At 37.2% G+C, this 22,275-nt stretch overlaps 1 protein-coding gene across 1 annotated transcript in view; it reads left to right on the forward strand.

The window, feature by feature from the left end:
• The window catches only part of LOC124616172 (glucose-6-phosphate 1-epimerase), a 234,438-nt gene extending 216,306 nt beyond the window's left edge, over positions 1-18,132 (forward strand). Inside the window, exons 5-8 of the mRNA XM_047144454.1 lie at positions 5,864-6,044; positions 7,796-7,952; positions 10,408-10,559; positions 13,669-18,132. Of these exons, the coding sequence (XP_047000410.1) occupies positions 5,864-6,044; positions 7,796-7,952; positions 10,408-10,559; positions 13,669-13,677 (499 nt within the window). The 3' untranslated portion in view covers positions 13,678-18,132. The remainder of the gene's footprint in view (positions 1-5,863; positions 6,045-7,795; positions 7,953-10,407; positions 10,560-13,668) is intronic.
• Positions 18,133-22,275: the final 4,143 nt, after the last annotated feature.

Consider the following 22,275-nt stretch of genomic DNA (forward strand, 5'->3'; position numbering starts at 1 on the left):
GATAAATGCCACATTGCAAATGAAGGTTCTCTTCTCTGAAGTTTTTGTAGGTTTCCCATTACCCAATTTTGTAAATGTACCAGACCAATGAAAAACAGTGAACAAGCGGTTGAGTGACGGTTTTGTGATTCCTTTCATATTTGAAGTACACATGCATAGTTTTCTTCTCTTAAATCTGAATCTGGTGTCGACCTTCTCCAAGGTTATATTTACAAATTTACATAGTCATGTCACCTTAAATTGCTCACATGGATACTCCTAGATACTTCCAGGCTCCAACTAATTCCAATTACTGATCACAATAATTTTGTCAAACGATAAGTCAGCTGCCAGCATTTGAATCGGGAAGCAATCTGCAAGTGTCTCTGTATTTTCTAAAAATCACCTCCCTGTGTACAACTGTGTTCCTTCCTTTTACAGCCTGATAGGGCTGCAGATATTAGCTGACAGGTCATATGTATGTATTCTGATTTGTAAGGGATGCTGTGTGACTGTATTGAAGGCTTTCTGGAAATCGAGAAACACTGAATCAACCTGAGCTCCACTACCAACTGCCTCATAGATCTCGTAAATGAAGAGAACAACAGGGATTTCATTTGATAGATTCTTATGGAAATCGTGTCGATTCCAACATAGAAGTGACTGCTCTCCAGAAAAGTCAACAGATATGAGTATAATGTTTTTCGTCATTCTACAAGAAATTGTCATGAGTGAAATAAGTTCGCACATCAGAGTTGTTTTGTTGTTGTTACTGTTGCAGTCTTCAACGCAAGATTGGTTTAATGCAGTTTTCATCTCTGGATAACTGCTGTTAGCTACATCCTGTGAACCTGTTTATTGTATTCTCCCTTAGTCTCCCTCTATAATTTTTACACCCCACACTTCCCTTCAATGCTAAATTGGTAATCCCTTGGTGCCTCAAATATATTGCATCAACTGATCCTTCTTTTAGTCAAATTGTGCCACAAATTTCTTTTCTCCCCAAGTGTGTTCAGCACTTCCTCGTTGGGTACTTGATCTACCCATCTAATCTTCAGCACTATTATGTAGCACTGCATTTTAAAAGCCTCTATCCTCTTCCTGTCTAATCTGTTTACTGTGCACATTTTACTGTCATACAAGGCCTACACTCCGGACAAATACCTTCAGAAAAGACTTCCTAATATTAAAAAATTCTCTTATTCTTCTTGTGCCTATCTGCGACTCAGCCTCTCCGCTGTATGGTTAGTAGCAACTTTCCTTCTCATATATTGTTACATTCCATCCTGGTTTTCCATTGTTTGATGTTCTTTAGAAATGCTTTTCTTGCCATTACCAGTCAATAGTTTACATCCTCTCTACTTTAGCCATCATCAGTTATTTTACTACTCAACTTAATTCCCTCATCACTGCCTGATTTAATTAGACTACATTCCATCACCCTGGTTTTGCTTTTGTTGATGTTCATCTTATATCTGCCTTTCAAGACACAGTCCATTCCATTCGATTGCTCATCGAAGTCCTTCAAGGTCTGCCAATGGCATTGTAATTCTTTCAGAGATAGCAAAGTTTTTGTTTCTTCTCCCTGAACTTTAATTCCTGCTTCAAATTTTTCTCTGGTTTCCTTCACTGCTTGCTCATTGTGCAGATTGAATAGCATAAGGGATAGGCTACAATCCTTTCTCACTCATTTCTCAACCACTGATTCACTTTCATTCCCCTCGACTCATAACTACAATCTGGTTTCTGTAGAAGTGGTAAATAGCCTTTCACTCCCTGTATTTAACTGCTGCTATCCTCAGAATTTCAAAGAGAATATTCCAGTCAACATTGTCAAAAGCTCTATCTAAGTCTTCAAATGCTATAAACTTAGGTTTGCCTTTCCTTAACTTATCTTCTAAGAGAAATATTGCCTCTCATGTTCCTACATTTCTCCAGAGTCCAAACTGATCATTCCCAAGGTCGGCTACCACCAGCGTTTCCATTCTTCTGTAAATAATTTGTGTTAGTGTTGCCATTACCTAATCAGTCTGAAACCTCTGTTACTTCAAGTCTTTTCCACATATACACCCTTCTTTTGCGATTAGTATACGAAGTGTTAGTTACAATTAATTTATGCTCTGTGCAAAATTCTACCACGTGGCTTTCTCTTCCATTTCTCTCCTCCATTGCGCACATGTGTGTCTGAACAGCTGGCATTCCTGAGCACCAATGAATATCCCTTTTCTGTTCTATGTGCTGTGTTGTGGAAACTTCTTACACAAATACTGAAATGCTGCTTAATTACTGTGCACGGCCTTAACAAATTCTGTCATCAATCTCAATTTAGTGTGCAATGGTGGGAAAACAATTACGTTCAAATTCACTAGAGGTTCTTCTGCTTTATAAATATATATGTTGTGTAGTGTTTCTCTTGTGTGCAACAGTCCCACTCCCACAGATAGCAGCAGAACTTAGTGTAACGCCCTTGCAAACCAAACAGCATCACAATGACTTTGAAATCTCTACGTACCAGCCATTCCTGCTTATTGTAATCAAAACGGTTTACAAAGGATCTCAAGCTTTCTTCACCTAAGGCAGTATATGTGACAAGGGTAGATAGCCTTTCATTACTATTGTGTAACAGCATTGCCTTCAGGCTTCTTCTTGAACCATCTATAAAGAGTCTCCAATTGTCTGCTTTGTATTTAATGTTCAGTCTTTCAACAAACCGTCTTTTGTATCCCGCCTGGGAGGCGGTGCATGGGTAGGAACAGGAAAAGGTAATTTAAGTCGGTACTGCAAGAATGTGGTTTACTGGTGCAAGAACAAGGTGATAAACGATTACATAACTTTGTACGTAGGTGCGATGCTGAAGTGAAGTGCCCTGGCTGGCTGCACCTGATCAAATGGCTGAAGCAGTCGTGGAGCTCGTAGACCTCAACAGCACCGGCTAGAGGGCGCTGTCGTCTGTGTCTCTCATGGTGCCAACTTGAGAAACTATTCCGTGGCATCGTTGTTATCAATACCATACCGTCAGTGTAATTGCGAGGTGTAATGTTGCCTTTGCTTTCAATAATGTAACGACATTAAAGTTTTTCTGATGCTCCTGAAACACACACAAACGTGTATCAATGAGGTGGTTTCATTGCTGCTGTCATGGGGCCAAGAGTTCAGCTTTGCACTTTGGAAGATCTCATTGCCTAACCAGACCATTGGGTTCACACTGTTTGATTTTGGCTGTATGTGTCAGTTCAGCATTGTTGCTGTCACTGCTTAATGGTGATAAATGTGGGGTAAGAGGAACTGGCAATCCTTTGTTATGAGCCACAGTATGTATGGCAGATGGTATGTCAGGGTATTGATGATTCCTCTTCCTGCAGCTTTGACTGCTTTCCTCAAGTTAGGTACCATACAAAAATAGCAATCCGATGCCTCATTTGTGTGTTCATGCCAAATAGTGGGCACACTGAACTTCATGGAGATACTTTTACTGTGGATACAAGCATTCAGCATAGATGAATGTGACATGCAACAGATATGTGGAGCCAACGATTTATCTTGGTCTCCAGCTATACACCCTAATTACAAGACATCTGTTTGTTTCATTGCTGTAGTTAATGACTGCCTTCCTGCACTATAAATAACATGTGCACAAATGTTACACAAGGTATCAGTTTTGTTACTCCAGATGCGACGATTTGTCAAAACTTACAAGCACACAATAACAGTGTTCTTAAATTTCAACACTTTACCTGACATGCGTTCCCTGCCAGCCACCACGCCACTTTTTCCAAAAAAAACCAGGTAAACTAAATCAGCACAACAACTCACAGCTGCCACAAATGACAATTAAAATTGCATCTGGTTTCTACATTTGATAATGCTCAAGCAACTGTATGGTGCAAACATCAGTCATGTGTAAGGCATTGTTCATTCTACAGGAAGCATCCACCTCACTAACTTAGGGCAGAGGAAACCTTGTCACAATGCCTTTGCATGTAGTTCTTATAATGTCCCAAAAGGGCGACTCTGAAATGTAAACATGTTACTTACTTGTAACCCAAAGGTAGTAGACTGTTTCAGCCTTGATGTTGGTGTTTGATGCGTCTAAATCTTAGAGTATCACTAGTTTTATTTCTGTAAAAAGTAAAACTTTTTGGACCAGTGTTGTTACTAGACCTACTCCAGCATTACCCAATTCTCCTAACACCAAAAACCATTAATTGCCACTGTATTTAACTTCAACCTACACATTTCTCTTTTAAAACATTCTAACCTCCATTGAAGTGTAGCCGTATTTCCCTTTACAAATGCACCATCAGTAGCTGTGCCTCCGTCAAATATGGCTGAAAAGTGTTTGTCTAAAGTAGGCTATTTCAGATGATGTGGTCCACACCAGGTTTGGAGTTTAAACACTTTAACTGCAATTTGTTGTTGAATAACTTACAATTTGCGGCCAGATCAAGTCTCACTTAATTACAGTTTATGCACTGATAATTGGCTAGCCAAATACTACCGCTCGATTAATGTCCTGTATCGTGATTGAGTGCAGTAACATAACACTAAAGAAATTGAACACCATTATTAACATGTGGCAAGTCAATTGTTAACACAGTTCCTGCATAAAGCTCTTAAATCACTGTTCTTGGACTCTTAACATTCAAATCAGTAAGAAAACAACATGCACTGTCAATAACTATTGGAAATAACAAGTCAGTTCAATTTGATCCAATTGTCACAATAGATGATCGTTATTGAAGTTTGACACAATTCCTAATGCTGATTAACTGCAACATGACAGTCACTTCTGAACAAACAGTCACTGAATCACAGGGTGATCTCTCATGTAAGAAATTTCAGTTAAAATTTTGCACATTGTATGAGTTATAATTTGTGCTAACTTGTCTGTTGTATGTTTCTGTACTCCACCCAGAGATCCGAATGAGGGACAATTTTTAGCTCCAGAATATTTTACTCAAGAGGATGCCATCATTTAACCATACGGTAGAGCTATAGCTCCTCAGGAAAGATAACAGTTGTAGTTTCCCTTTGCTTACAGCTGTTTGCAGTACCATTACAGCCACGTGATGTTGGTCGATGTTAATTAAAAGGCCTGCAACTACTGAAAAGGCTGCTAGCTCTCTTTAGGAATGACACGTTTGTCTGGCATCTCAATATATACCCTCCATTGTGGTTACACCTATGGTATGGCTACCTGTATTGTTGAGGCATGCAAGTCACCCCACCATGGCAAGGCCCATGGTCCATGCTTCATATGGGGGAGTCTTATGATACTTCTTATAAATTTGAATGTCTTGCAGAATAAGCATATTCAATATAGAACTTAGTGATCATCCTGTCACATCCTGTGGCTTTCCTCTATCGAGCAGTTTCTTGTGCCCCCCATTTATTTTTAAATCACAGTATGGTCAAACATGGGAACTGCATGTTTATCATCAGTGAAGGAATTTTAGAAAACATAATTTAATATTTCAGCTTTCATTTTATCAGCTTCTATTTTAGTGCCATTGTGGTCAACAAGCAAGCATTTGGAAAGATTATTTTATTCAATTGACTAAGTCTACATACAACCAACTTTAAGTGGTTTCACGACTTCATTATTAATATGTACATTTTTTTCTGGTATGTCAATTATCCATTAGGTTGTTATTAGAGTAACTGATTTTCAAGTCTACTTCCAGAGTGAACCGTATCTATTATATATTTTATATTTAAGTTGGGTGTGTGTATAATTATAACTGTTAAATTATAATGTTACACATTAATATTGGAATGTTCATTTCCTCCTCTGTCTGTGGTCCTCTAAAAGATTTTGGTCAAAAGTAATAGACAACATTCTGTTAGAATGTAAAAGATCTCATAGCAGTAGTTTTCATTTCAGATTTCGCCTCACATACAGACTGATACTACGAGAAAAGGAGCTACATTTCAATATAGGCATATACAATCCTAGCAAAGACCTTACATTCAGTTTCAATTTACTGCTTCATACTTATTTTAAAGTTCCTGATGTACGACGTTGCCAGATTACGGGGTTACATGGCTGCACATTCATTGATAAGGTAAGAGATGCATCATCGTTGTGAATTCAGCGCTATTTAGCTGCTGATATAAAGGGTGTAACAAAACTGCGTGGCACAAATTGCAGGACACATTCCTCACACATAGATTAAGAAATGATGTTATATGAACATGGGTCTGGAAATGCTTTGTTTCCATGTTACAACTCATTTTCTCCAACTCGTTAGTGACGGGAAACCCACATGAACAGAAAGCACCAGCATCCCACAGGCAACTCTTTCTTACAGGTGGTGTTAAATATGCCCTCCGTGGGCATTGATACGTGCATCAACCTGCTGTCATAGTGAAACTCAGAGACATGATGTATCCCTGGAGTATTGCGTATCGTTTCGGAGCTTTCCATAATATGGGCACAGAGACTCTGAACATCTTGTACCGAGGTTCCATACAAAATAGCTTTCAAATGCCTCCACAAATAAAAGTCCAGTGGATTTAGGTCTGGAGAGTGTGGAGGCCAGGCAATTGGTCCATATCTACTTATCCATCCGTCACTGAATCTGTTATTTAGAAGCCAGTTGACATTAACACTAAAATGAGGAGTTGCTTCATCCTGCCTGAAGTACATGTTTTGTTGCACAGCTAAATGCACATCTGCTAAAGGATCATGTAGAACATTCTGTACGAAATTATGATAACTTTTTCTGTTGAGCGTGGGTGCCAGAAAGTGAAGCCCTACCAGTCCCCAACAATGCCAGCCCAAACACTGACAGAAAATTTTTGTTGATGACTTGTTTCAACAGTTGTCAGAATGTCAATTACAAAAAGTTACAATCTCATCTCTTTTAAACTCCACCTCATCTGTGAACAGCACCGTTGCACTAAAATTGGGGTTGACACTTCGTTGAATAAACTATTTGCATAAGAGTACTTGTGCAGGAAAATCAGCTGCTGATAGTGCCTTCACACACTATAAATGGTGTGGATACAAATGGTTCCCATGTGACACCGGACAGTCGTGTGGTTAACATTCAGTGTGGGAGCTACATGTTTTATACTGACACTAGGGTTGTCGTCAATTGCATGAAGAATTGCAATCTCCTACTGCAGTGTCCTCGTCCTTCGAGGCTCCCATGGTTGCAAGTATCAGGCTTAAATGCCCCTTGTTCTCTAAGTCGATGATCAGTGACTTCAAACATATTCCTGTCGGGGTACTTTCATCCTGGAAATCTCTCCCGGTACTAACATCGAGTACAAGTGGCATTGCCATCAGCTAATCCATTCATCAAATGGGCATCTGACATCTCTGCATTTGTGTACACTGCCATTGCATGAATCAGGTCTGTGATTAACTCTACGTACTAGCCTATGTGCTTGCAACAGTCGTACTGATTGTTAGAACAGTCGATTTTACCTGTAAACAAGCAATAATGTACATCACGTGGAAACAGGGACATGTAAAACGAAACACTGGCAGTGCACAACATAACCAGACATCACCAAGAACGCATGTTCCCCATTATTTTAATGTTCTGTTAGATAATGTGTTTCCCATGATTAATGAGTTGGACAAAATGAGTTATAACATGGAAACAAAATTCCCAGACCCATGTTTATATAACATAATTTCATGATCTAAGTGTGAGGAATGTGTCCTGCAATTTGTGCTATACACTTTTGTTAGACCCTATATAGACTGACCATATACTGAACTTCACATGTATAAAGTAACATATGGTAACATATGACATACATATTGCAATATTTAACTTTTTAATGTATTTTGTCCTAACAGACACGCGACGGTGCCATTTTCCAAGAAGGCCGTGATGTTGTAACTATTTCAGAATGGACTGATCGCATATACCAGAACACTCCTCAAGAACATATAATAACCAATGTAGTTTCGGGACGTAAAATGAGAATCCAGAAATATAATTTCCCTGACACAGGTATTTCAGTTGAAAATGTCACAATTAATGTTAAGAATTTTGTTTCTTAGGTACTTCCGTATTGAAGAAATTATTTTAATGTAGAAAATTAATAGAAGCCTGTCAGTGTAATAAACCAGTGTTTAGAGTTTCTGCATATTCCAAGCATCACACTCATTGTTTCTCAGTTTAAAAAATGGTTTAAAGTGTAATCAGGTTTTTCGTAACTACTTCAATGCAAACAAATAATTTTAAAAAATTGTTAAATTTGTAACATTTTTACAGCAGAGTCTTAAATTTGTTAATATTTTTATGAGATGTTGCAATTTTTGCTGGCATCCAAAACATTATAACACAGACCAATGATGAAAAAACATTTTTAATGAAGGTGACTTATTCCTTTAGCTTTTAGTATGTTGAATCCTAATATGATAACAAAAGAGCCATATAACCTAACATTTATTTCTTTACATTTAACAGTCAGTATTTGAAAATCGAAATTTTTAGTGATTTTTTTAATAGTATGTATTTCACATGCTATTTAAATTAACGAAAGTATGAAACTGAAAATTAGGTGGCACATAACTACTGGGCAAACTGTTTCCTTCTCTCTATAAATCTCTCCTCAGGCAGGTAGAGTAGTAGTAGAGTAGTAGAGGGGTTTTGTGGGCGCACGACAGCATGGTCTTCAGCGCCCCTCAGGCAGGTATCATCTGGCCATCTTACATATCTCTGTCCTGAGCATCCTCCTTGATTTTTCTTGTAACTTTTTCCTCTCTTCATTTCTGTTTGCACTCCTGTCCTCCTTCCTCTCCCTCTTTTTCCTTTTACTCTCCCTCTCATCATTCTCTGTCATATACAATTCCTGCATAATATGTGTCCCATCCAAAATGTTTTCCTCTACTGTATCATCCTCATGAAGTTCCTCTCATCTCCTACCCTGTGCAGCACCTCCTTATTTCCCATTCTTTTGGACCTTTTCACTTTCCTCTTTCTTCTCTATAACCAAATGTCAAAACTTTCTAACTATTTCTGTTCTTTTTGTCTATTTGGCCACATTTCAGAACCATAAGACACCATTCTCAATGCAGAATGTTTCGCGAACCTCTTCCTAGGTGTAATGGAGATGCTTCAGGCTGCCAACAAACCTTTCACTCCCCCAAATGCTCTCTTTCCCATGGAGATTATGCATCTCACTTCCTTTGGGCAACTTCCACAGGAACTTATCAACCTTCCCAAATACTGCTGTTCTAATGCCATTCCATCTTGTGATATAGTAATCATGTCATCTTTGCTGATTCTCATTGCTTTGATCTTGCCAGCATTCAATTTCCTTCCACATTCTTTATCCACAATCACAATATTCTCCGTCATTTCCTGGAGGTCTTCCTCTGTTTCTGCTAGCACAGTCATATCTTCAGTGCACTTATGGTTTTTATTCTTCCTCCACTTCATTGTATGGGAAGACCTATTTTGATTAAAACAAATCTATTACTACCTCTACTTAAGAGGTTGGGCCTAGTAAAACAGATGTTGAAAGCCCTCCATAGAGATGGAGAATTGAAAATGGACATGTTTGTTGGACCTGACATTTGAAAAATGTTAGATTTTGGATTCTGAATTGACAGCAACTGTGAGAGGATGGTGTGATATCACTGACGAAGGTTGTTACTAAATTTGTAGGCTTAGAAAAGATGCACAACATATTTCTGCTGCTGCCAACAGATGGGAAAAGTTCAAGATATGAGGCTATTTGATGAGCCTTGAGATTCACTTTTTGAACAGTCTTGATTCCCACCTTACACACACACACACACACACACACACACACACACACACACACACACACAGACTAAATTTACTTGATGCCCGTGAGGGAGAAGCTGAGGTCTTTCATCATGACATGAAAGTGAATAAAAGAAGTTATCAGGGACTCTAGAATATCAATATGTTGAGAGGCTACTGTCTATCACTTCACCTGGACATACAACAAGCAATTCGTTGGAGAAAAAGCTATATCACTTGCTTTAAGAAGAGGAGGGAAAGGAAACATCAGACAATGGGCACATAATTCATATGTAATGAAGAGGAGTTTTCATTTTTGTATTTGGTATAGTCTTAGTTCATATTGAAAAATTACATTACATTTATTATCTGTGTTTTCCTTATTTTCTAGTTTGTAATGAAGTTACGTTATGACAAAGCCTGTGGGAGAGAGGGGTGGGGGTAGAAAGACAGATGTCGGATATAAACCATGAGATTATTATCTAACAGAAAGTAAACAAAATATTTTTTGTTGGCCTGTGTACCAAATCAGTAGTGAAATAGAAAGGCATTACCAAATAAATAGGTGCTTAATCATAAAAAAAGTTTTGAAAGATTTTGTATGGCTACATGTTTTAAAATTTCAGTTTTGATTTTCTTATTCTTTTTATGAAACAAATTTTACAGTTTGACTATGTTCTTACATTTCCAGTTGTGTGGAATCCATGGATTGAGAAGGCCAAAGAAATAACAGATTTTGGAGATGATGAGTTTCCTAACATGGTGTGTGTAGAATCTGGCCATGTTTCCAGTCCTGTAATCCTTTTGCCAGGAACTGCATTTGAAGCAAGTCAGATTTTGCAGGTAGATTCTAACATGTTTCCCTTAGTTTATTGTGTATTTGGGAATAACACAATTTTTGTAGTTCATAGTTTGCTTCAAATACTGTGTGTACTCAATTAATCTATTACATGATCATGTTACTCATAACATAGATCACATAGATTTCTCCTGCAACTACTAAGGTGTTGTATACAAAACCAAACTGTATTATTCATGCATATTAAAGAACACCATTTATATATATATATATATATATATATATATATAATCCTCCAAGTCTATATAACTCAATAGTCACCACAGGGCAAAATGTGGTTCATTAGTTACATTACTTTATACATCACATAAGGCAACAGCACTGAGTAACTGTCGGTCTGAGTTTTCTCTTACAGGCAACTGTTAACTTATAGAAACATTGTTTTGGCATTTCATCAAGAAATCATTGTGCAAGGGTTTGATACTGAGGAAGTTAACAATTAAGTGCATTAGTGGCAGAGAGCTGATTGCAAACTTTAATGTTCAAAGCAGATCATGCTCATGAATATGCTCATGAATTTCCACTGATTAGATAATTGGATGCCAGCTTTGTAGCAGATAGAAAGGACAATGTCTTTAAGATATACAGATCTCCTGTTTCTCATTGCTCAGAGGACCTGAAACCTTATTGGGAAATCCACAACCTAAAATTGACCATTCTAATTCAAAAACTGATCTGCTTTGAACATTAAAGTTTGCAATCAGCTCTCTGCCACTACTGCACTGATTGTTAACTTCCTCAGTATCAAATCCTTGCACAATGATTTCTTGAATGACATGCCAAAACAATGTTTCTATAAGTTAACGGTTGCCTGCAAGAGAAAACTCAAACCGACAAGTACTCGGTGCTGTTCCCTCATGTGATGTACAAAGTAATGTAACTAATGTATCACATTTTGCCATGTGGTGACTATTGAGTTATGTAGACTTGGAGGATTATATATATAAATGGTGTTCCTTAATATGCATAAATAATACAGTTATTTTAGCCAGTGGCCTCTGCGGTTTCATTCTCCTTCTTGAAGTAAGGACAATGATCCCTTCTTGATCTACAAAAACACTGTTAACAGCACTTGTCTGTGATATTCCAACTGCTTGCAAAGTATCTGTAATCAAGTAACACTTCGTGTTCAGTGTATTAGCATGAGGGCAAACTTATTTAAATTACACAATTTCAAGACCAAGTAATCACAATTTATGTTCAGAGTATAGTAAATGTGCTTGTTTTAGGATGTAAACTTCGTGACATGTCAGGATGGCTTCCACCTGTCGTATTGCAAATCATTGAAAGTATCCATGTGAGAGTCCACTGTTGTAAAAGTGAAGAATAAGCCATTTCCACAATGGATAACAAAACAAAACAAATAACTTCTTTCCAAACTTTAGCTGCATTTTCAGATACTCAGGGTCAAACTGTGTACAGACAATGTCTACATTAAATTGACTCAAACTGTGAGGAATCTCTAAATGAAAGTGTATATGAAATTGTGCTGTTTTGTATTTGGTATTTTAAAATGTACGAAGTAACACTTAGATTATAAAATACAGTGAGGAAAGACTCAATATAATTGTTGTACAGCCTCACATAAAGTTAGATGATTCCAGCATGGAAGGCTACCTATAGCTGTATGGGACAGGTCAAGGAACACATTTATTCAAAATGTAGCACTTCCTACATCCTCACCATGCCTAATAGTCAGACTTCACCCTACCAGACCGAAGACTAGAATTACTATATTTGTATGACTAGATAAATTTTTCATCTCCTTCCTTGATGTATTCACTGTGTTGCTCTTCTGTTTCCCTCGCAGTGCTTCAGTAACTCACTCTTTGCAAAGTTAACTTGATGCAGTCACCATTCATAACTTGCAGGTGTACTGGAGCTCCTGTCACAGCTTGTACCTGTGGAAAATTATTTAGCAAGTCAAAAACTTCCACCCAATAGTTCATTTATCAATGGGGTGCCAAAATGCAAGGACGCAAGAGGAGAGTAAAAATTTTGAAATTGCTGTTGCACAGTTACAGCAGAACTGCTTCAGCAGTGGATGACTGCCATGTGCTCTAAAACTGGATTGCATGCCCAGTGAGCAGTAAGAATAAAATGAAGAAGAATTCAACAAACTTCAAGTGTTCTCAGAGTGGATGAAGAGACAAGGAAAAATTTTTCCATGTTACGTGTTATCATGTACCTATAAAGTTGGTCCTCTGTCTTAGTGTGATGTATACATACTGTAAAAGTTTCCTGTGCTAGTATACAGTTTGTATTGCAGTGTGTAGTCAGAAATGCAGTATGCTGTAGAGTCATTCACAGCATTTTCGGTATTTCATGATGTGCTGTTTCATCAACAAAGGAACACATGCCAAAAGTTCGTAGGTCATCTAAATTTTGTGTGGAAATGACAGTGTGCCCTAGAGATTTTGGGTGGATTGACAATTTACCCTAGAGAACATAAGCATACTGAAATTAAAATGTCTTGTGTGTGTGCGTGAGCACGCGCATGCATGTCCACGAGCGGAAAGAGCCGGTAATTGAACAAATATGTCAGTAGCTGTTGGTTTTAATCTTCCTCGACTTTAAAATCTATTCTTGCAGAAAATAGTGATAACAGGGTCCATCTTACAGAACAACACAATTCTATGTTTATCTTTAACCAGACATGTTGGACACTAGTGTTAATAGTTGCTAGTGTTACCATACAAATGTAGCAGTGAGGCATATAAAAGAGTTAATAAACAATTTAACAGGGCTGAGCTGGTCAACAACAACAACAACAACAACAACAACAATTATAAAGTGTGACTGAAGTGGATAAGCAGCCAAAGGAAATCAGAAAGTCTTTTGAGAGGAATTAACTACACATTCACTGACTATTCCACAACTGTGGTGAAATATGTTTGTCTCTAGCAAACCTTAAAATTGTTTTCTTGCAAGAAGGTGCAAACTATTATTCATTTCTAGCTTCCTATTTATAAAATATTGTACATGCTTCCATCAGTACAATTGCATTGAATCTCTTTCCTTCTTTGTTTCACCAGCTCAACTGTTCCACACCTTGCTTCTGTTTTTTTTTTTTACTGGTGTCTTGATGTTCAGGTGATGTGAGTGGAGGGCGGGGCTGCAGGTGGTACTGGAGGACGACGGGGTTCATCAAGCCGTTCTAGCCACCATGTGCAGCAGCAACAGCAGCAGCAGCAACAACAGCAGCAGCAACAGCAGCAGCAATTGCAGCTTCCCCACCTGCAACATCAGCAGCAACAGCAGCAGATCCATCACCACCATCACCCCCACCACCAGCAGCAACAGCAACAACAACAACAGCAGCAGCAGCAGCAGCAACAGCAGCAGTTGGCAGTTGCTCAGGCATCAGCCTCCACTAGTGGGGATATCCTGTGGCCTCATAGTGCCCCTTGGCTGGCTCTGAACAACATGTATGTGGGTGAAATGCTGCATCACAGATTGCTGCTGGAGCACGGCAAGACCAGCTCCGGCGTGCAGCCCCCTGAGCACCACCCACACCAGTGCGCGTCTCCATGTAGCATCTGTTCACTCAACCTGTAGCCCCCATCCTCCACTGACGGTGACTTTAAGAGAAGGCAGAGTTGCGTTTGCTGTGCATCGCACTTCTACCTTCGATGGACTTGGAGTTGTATTATTTTTTATTAGAGTGTAGGAGTTATTGCTCTGAAATGATTTTTGGAGAATACATATGTATAGTGTGTGTGTGTGTGTGTGTGTGTGTGTGTAAAAGACAAGAGCAATTTGTTGTGTTTGAGGAGTATTTTATGTATGGCCACCTTCCCATATTGGGTGTTAATCTGTTCTCTTGTGTGCACTAGTTGTGAACTCGGAAGTTTCTTAGTAGGCTCACATTGTGTGTGTCATGATGGTTAAATTCAAAGACAAATTAAAGTTTCCAGAACTTAAATATCTGATGTGCACATATTTGAAGCAAAAACAAGAAAGACTAATATGTTACATAATTTTGTATTTATTCAGAAATATGAAACTGCAGCTTTCAGTGTTTTAAAAAAAGTATAGATACATTTGTGATGCAAATTTTAGACAGAGTAGTTGGTCAGCAGATGCCTATCTATGCAAACAGTAGCAGCAATTTTCAAATTACTGTATGTGGCAAAGAGGGATTTGAGATAGAGAAGAGACTATTCAATATTCCTGTTCAGTTAATAGCAGGAAGCGAAAGTTTGTTCGTAAAATTTTGTTCTGTGTGTGCAGCAGAACACTTTTGTAGTGTCATCTGTTCTTTGAGATTTTCCTTATTTTCTGATAATGGAACTCTCCCCCTCACAAAAAAACCACTTCTGATGTTGCAGCAGTTAACTTTAACATCTAAGCTACTTCAGAATATACTGAGCATCAATTTGGATTGTTAATGTGCTAAAATAAGTAACATATGGAATAGTATTTCAGTTCAGTCACTGAAATTATGGATTTATTTATTTTTAGATTTCCAACAAAAATGCAACAAGCTGAAGAATTTTGAAAAATATATTTTAAACTCTTTTTTTTATTATGAAAAATGTTACCAAAATGATTCTCACATTTCAAACATAATTGCTGTTTTGCCATAAAAGAATACCTGTATCTACATAGAACCACTGAAGAAAGTTAATAGAGTGCTTCCAGGTGTTCTTTCAAGTTGATTTCACTTTATGTACAATATTAATATGGCTGACCCAGCTATCTTCTTCAGGTGCTGCGAGTGTTGCTGTTTGAAATCTGGGCAGCGAGTAAACATAATAGTAAAACTCGCTGCACCTGAAGAAGATGGCTGGGTCAGTCATCAAAATGTGGTGCATAAAATGGAAAAAAACTTGGCCCAACACCTGGAAGGACATTATTAATTGATCGCACCAAAAAAAACCTGAGGGATCACAGCCCTCTGGAAAGAGTAACTGACTTATCACACACATTTTTATGTGCAGAACTTTATGAATTAAAGCAGTGACTTTGGAAAGTGGAAAAATACACAAATAAATCAATTATGCCTTTTTAAAATTGGAAACAAAACAAAAATATGTGGGTTTGAAGAATACAAATTTTAAAGTTAAACCTGTCATGAATAAATTCATACTTTAAATAAATTTCAGTCATACTCATTCATCATTGTTACATTCATATGAAATCTATCAAATCATTTGCTGTTTCACTAAACATACACATCTTAAATTGTTCAGTTATTACTGATGTATAGTATAGTGTTTAATATTCCATGTTATATATATTAAATATTATTGTTAGTGTTCTAGCATCTCTATTAGTATCTTGTAGAAACATTCAGATTTTGAAGTCTTATGAAATGTGTACCATCAATTTCTGTAAGAATACTGTTACTAAATACTTAGCATTGAATACAGATGTTTCAAATATTTCTTTTTGATGGTAACAAATTTAGTAACTTAACTCGGATCATTGACTGCTGTGATTAAACTACTCTCTGCAATAATTAAATTTGAAATAATTGTTAGAATTACACGTTACTCTCCAGTCATGAATAAATAACCTATTAAGATATTTTGTACTTTTATGATATAGAGGTGCAAAGAGTGTGAAAGAATTCAATTTTTATATACACTATATTCTCATGTCAATCTGACTATTTAGAAAAGTTTAAGATGAGACACTCAAATAGTTGAATGAATGAAATTTCTCTAATAGCATTCTGCTAAAATTCTGTAGCAACAGTATATACTAATTTTATCTTCATTTTGTACTAACTAGTTTCCAAAAGAGGCTAGTGTGCTGACTGGTGCTGCTCTTGACTGATGAAATGTGATCCATATTTGTTTTTAGTTTGTTATAACTATATACTTTTGTGAGATACAGTTTTATTGGAGGATGCCTGAAGTATGTAATGGCAGACAATAATTTAATGTATGAGTGTTTATACAGATTTTGCTCTTGTGATTGCTGAGGCTCTCTTGGATTCTATGTTGTCAGTAAATAGCTGTAGGTAAACTTTGTTTGTTCTTTTGAAATTATTTTGACCATGTCGCATGGTGTATAATGTATTGAACTTCTTGCTGAATATTTGAACTATCCATCAGAATTAATTTTGACTGACAATATATTGGTATAGTCTGACCAATCAAAATGTATGCATGGAAGAACACTGTGTTTTTTGGAATTACCTCATTGTAAGCTAAGTGTATTTCATCTTCCTCCTCCTTTCTTTGTCCTTTCTTTTTTCCACCACAGAAGACAATAGTAGATACCTTAAAGGTTGTACACTGTGTTCTACTCATTTCTGTCTGAAGTACAGTATGGCACCATGCTGCCCTCGTTGCCAGGAATACAGTTTTCTTGGTCAGCCTTAAGTTTTGTACCCAACATATAACCCCAAAAAAGAAAACAAAAAACTACAAAATTGCTTCTTGCCCGTACCTAAAAGACAAAAATTGGAACTGGAATGTGATGTACTATTTTGCTGTAAAGTTCATGAACTTCTGACAAGGTTATACAAAGATTCATTATTGTATGCTGTTCTTTTCTTTGGGAAGAAGAAAAAGAGCAGCACAGAAAAGAATATGTATGTATTATTAATAGTGCTATTTATGTCCATAGGAAAAAGATAATGGTCCTCATTGGTATCTGAGCACGCCTGAATCAAACTGATAATTATTCTTTACCATGCTCAAAGACAGACATTGCATTGTGAACGGAAATATTCGTATCTAATAAGGTGATGGGGGCACATGACAAAAGAGAGTGTTGAAGCAATATACTGCTTAAAAACTTAGCAAGATTGATCTTTGTTGTTGCTTTTAAGTTAATTTTCCTGCTGTAATTGTCAGAAATAGGCATTTTGTATATTTTCTGTGTATGTTGGAATGAAATTGTGCAAGAGGCATTTTCTAAATTGTTGATACGTTCATCAGCTTTTGTAGCAGTATGTGAGGAATGGATGATAATAAATGAGGGAAAATATTGATTTTAAATGAATTATTGTTGGTGAAGTGAGTATACACAAATTTTAGAGGAGAACATGAAGGTAGTGTAAGTAATACAGCAAGAACATGTAGAATATCTCACAGTGCTTAATGTAAATGTGAAGCTTGAGAAATCAGTGCCACGGTAACTAAATGATGATTGGGGTACTATACATACATAACGCAGCATACCATATGTTGTTAGTCTCCAGCATTCATTCAAAACAGTGTAATCTGTTTTGTTTTGTGTAAGACAACAAAATGTGAAGGAATCTATTTTGTTCAGTAATTCTGCATTATTTGAAGGTATTCTTAAAGTAATAGTGTTTACATTCCCCACTCCTATGAAACCTACATGCTTATAATATAGAATACACAGTTATCTCAAGTAAGTTTTTCTGTGTGTCATGTGAGACACAATTTCTTGTGCAGATGTTGCACCTGTGTAATTCATGAAGACTTCTATAAGGACATGTCAGAAAGCTAAATTTCATTTTATAGTTTTTGATTGCTGAATATCTGTATTGTAATAATCTGTTTGATAGCGTTCATTTTGGTGAATTGACTCTGATCATGTAGATGGGATTGGTGCAATAAAGCTTTTTCAGAATTTCTTTCTTTTAATTTTTCATTAATGTACCACATCGTAATGTCCTGTTGAGAGAATGAATGTCTCTTTGGGATGTTAAGTCATTAGTGTCTACTGTTTTGACAGTTTGAAATAAACAGTAATAATTTAAATTTTATACAAATTCTAGGTAACACTATTTCTTTCTGAACAGAAGAATAAATCAAATTATGGAAACTTTTATTTCTCCTTATTTGTCCAACTGCTTATTTCTTTTACATGGTTCTGATATCACTGGTGCTATTTCGTACAGACGTGTAAAGTTGTAACCACTCTGCCTGACCTTGGAAGCTGCATCACAGGCAGTGACTCTGAAGGCATATTTATTTATTTATTTACATTCTTTTTTAATAATTCCCTTTATGTGTTCTTTGTTAAACCAAATCAAACCTTCAGTGTATGGGCTTTGATCTTTTGAAATGCCCTTCATTACGTGCAATAATTTTTTTCCTGAATGTTATCAATAGTATTGATATTGTTCCTTCAGCAAAAAAAGGCTTTAAACAAAATTCTGTATACAAAAATTTCAGAATGTTTTGTGATGATAAAAAACACTTATTGAGTGTGATGAAAATGTCAAAGGTGTAGTGTTTCCTCACCAGGAGTCCTATGAAGGTTTTGTTGCCAGTGGTGTTAAGAGGTGGTGATCAAGAATATTGTTCGAGATGTTGCTGACCTACAGATTTCTTATTTGCAGGGGAACGGACGGGATCTGCAGGGGGTGGGGTGGTGGGGGGTGAAGTGTTTGGTGTAAGAGGCACACCAGAACTCCCGAAGAGCTGGTTGCCCATTTGGCTGAAGCTGCAACCATTATTCATGAAACATCTGGTTATTTTGAGCATGTCAGACAATAATTAACATGCAGATGTCAATTTGCATTAGTGTAAATGGACAACATTTTCAGGAACATCTCTAAAACAGTGTTCATCAAACTGTAGTTTGAACCCTATCTATGACACAACCTTCATGGACACTAGCAAAGAAACTGTGCACTTGTGACATTTTTGACGTATAAAATGTTTCTTTTTATTTCCTCTAAACCGTCAAAAATTTTGCATGCATAGCTTGTTATATCCTGTATATTACTCTTGAAGAAAGAAAAATCATATGGAGCAATGTCTTGGGGTGTGAAGGAACTGGGTAGGGCAGTCATGTTTTTGACAAAGCTGAGTGGGTTGGTGTGTTGTCACAATGTAGGAACCACAGATATGGTCTTATTTTTTGAATCTGCTAATGCAGTCTTTTTCAAAATGATGCACTTTCTACTCTGAGGCAAGATTTTAAAATGCACAATTCCACTGAAATAAGAAAAGTTCTGAGCATCTCTTTGACTTGAGACTATGGTGCTTAATTTGGCGTGGAGATCCTTTGGTTATGAAACAGGGAACTCTCTCTCTTTAACCCCTATGACATGAACCCATAGTGTGTCCATACTATTGTGCAAGTTAGGTGACAGATGACTTTTTGGTGCAATCAAGATATTTCATTTTGTAAGAGTGAGGGTCATCAATTGAAGGCTTTCGTCGTTGAAGATCATCTTTCATTGATTTAGAGCTACTTTTGGACCCTTTTGTTGTTGTTGATATGTGTACATATCCTGGTCTGCCCTTCCCCAGGCGCTGTGGATGTGTCAGTGCTAGTGAAGTGTGTTTGCATCCTGAACCACTGACTTCTCACTGCTTTATTCAATTACTTTCATATCTCAGTGAATAAAAAAATTCAAATATTTATCATACAACATGTGAACCTCACCACATGCTATCATTTGCAAAAAAACATCGTTTCGATATCATTTCTGGGGTAAGATGGTTGTTATGACCACATGATTCGTGATGCACAAGGACTTGGATGGGCACGCCACACACAACTGTCCGCTGAATATAAAAATTGGTAACTCGAACAAAATGAGATATCATTCTGCTCTCAATTTTAAATAAAATTTCAATATCTTATCTACATTTCATGCACTGTGTGAGCTAAAATCAATCGTATGCAAAGTTTATGCAATGTGTTTTTACCTCTGCAAACTCTTTAAAATAGTTTGTAATGTTTTACTTAATTTGATGCAGTGCAGTAACAATGACAAGTAACGAAAAGAAATCGAGTCCTTTATTGAACATAGGTGTCAACTTTAAGATGTGCATAAATCAAATTTTGTCAGCAGGTAGTTTTCTTAAAATTAGATGATAGGTATTTCATAGTAGCCGGAACACTGTCAGCATGGGTTTCAGCATTTGTCAAGCAGTACGGCCACAACAAAGCTGCACACAGCCCAGAATGCAGTGAGCATGTCTGTAGCATGAGAGAGTTAACTGGGAGGACTGTTGATAATACTGTCTTCAACCTAGAGTTTCATCTCCATAAGATCGCATCAGAAGTTTAAACATTCTGTAACTGCTTACCTATTTCACACAAAATTGCTCATTATAATTGTTCATGTAAATTAGACATTACAGAAATTGCTACAAACATTCTTTCATCTTTAATCTGAATAACAACAGCTTAGGAACTAAAAGGGAGATTAAATATTTGGTTACCCAGGAGGATGTACTCTAATCTTACAATTAGGGAACATACAACAATGGAAGGTGTAAAGGTAACCATTGACGTATCTGAGAACTGAGCATGAAAAAGAGAGAGAGAGAGAGAGAGAGAGAGAGAGAGAGAGAGAGAGAGAGAGAGAGAGCTGGCTGACTACATTCTTCTGGTACTGTGTGTATTCTCTCTCTGCAAATCTGCATATTCAGAAATCGATAATAACTGTCGCATGACATAGGTGACTGCACCAAAGGCAAGGACTCTTAAATCCATAACCTAAATACTAACATCAGTAATTTACTTTTTCATATTTGTAATTTCACAGTGGCACACCATTCTGTGTCTGATATTTACTTACTCTTCTGTAAATGAATATGATGTGTGTCAAAAATGAAACACTTTTATATTTGAATTAACTTTGCAGAAGTGTAGTCCATGTTTCTTTCAAATGAAGTCCCTCCTTTATTAATTTTGTCTTATAATCCTAAAAAGTTCGCTCTGAAATGCTTTCATCGCTTGTAACAGTTTCTTTTCCCTTACTGTCATCAGTTGATTGAAATGATCTCCTTGAACATAAATTATTCCTGAAAACAGAAAGAAAGTAATATGTATCCAGGTCTTAGAGGGGAAGAGTGGCTGGGAAAGGGTGGTTGCCTTATTTGTTACAAAGCTGAATGGACAAGCAAATTGTCATGCTGTAGGGACCACAGCTGTGGTCTCATTTTGTGAATTTCACTGTCCAATCTTTTCAAAATCATGCACAATAATGATGTCTGTCTGATATAGAGGCAAAAATTCAAAATGCTCAGCTGAATCAATATAAAAAAAAATTGAGATCAGCTGTTTCACACTGGGTTGAGCTAGTTGTGCTTCGTTTTGATATCAAGATCCTTTGGTCCTCTAACAAGAAACAAACTCAACTCGTTGGTCATTTTGTTCTAGTCATGTGCTTGATCACAACATTACGAAGTTGACAACTGTGGTGTGATAGTGTGTTCAGTGTGTATTACAACAGTTGCATTGTGTTTCATTTAGTTTCCCCTTTCTATAGCAGTGTTTATTGTCTGCATTTATCATAAATTTTCACTATTCTCAAATTTGTTATGTGAGCATGATTCCAGAAAGAAAATATGGGTGTGGCTCAAAGTTAAAATATCTTCTGCGAATCAGTAAATTTTTATCCTGGGTTTCTTAATCCTTTCAGTTCTTAAAGGAGGGAACTTGCAGCATAACACATCCAAAAATGTACTGTCGTGAGGGAAAAAGGGGGGGGGGAAGCATTGTCCGCCCCTCGGCTGAATGACTGCATAGTCTGACTGCCATGCTGCGGGCCCGGGTTCAATTCCTGACCAGGGCAGTGATTTTCTCCACTCGGAGACTGGGTGTTGTGTTTTCCTCATCATCATTTCATCAACAACAACAACATGCAAGTCACCCAATGTGGCGTTAGCTGAAAAGATTTGCAACTCAGCAGCCAAACTTCCCCGGATGGGGACTCCTGGCCATCAATGCCATATGATCATTTCATTTCACTGATACCTGCTTTGAATGGGAGTGAAGAGAGGATCATTGAGATACATGTACCTG

This window comes from Schistocerca americana, chromosome 5 (assembly GCF_021461395.2).
Source record: "Schistocerca americana isolate TAMUIC-IGC-003095 chromosome 5, iqSchAmer2.1, whole genome shotgun sequence".
Classification (NCBI taxonomy): Eukaryota; Metazoa; Arthropoda; class Insecta; order Orthoptera; family Acrididae; genus Schistocerca; species Schistocerca americana.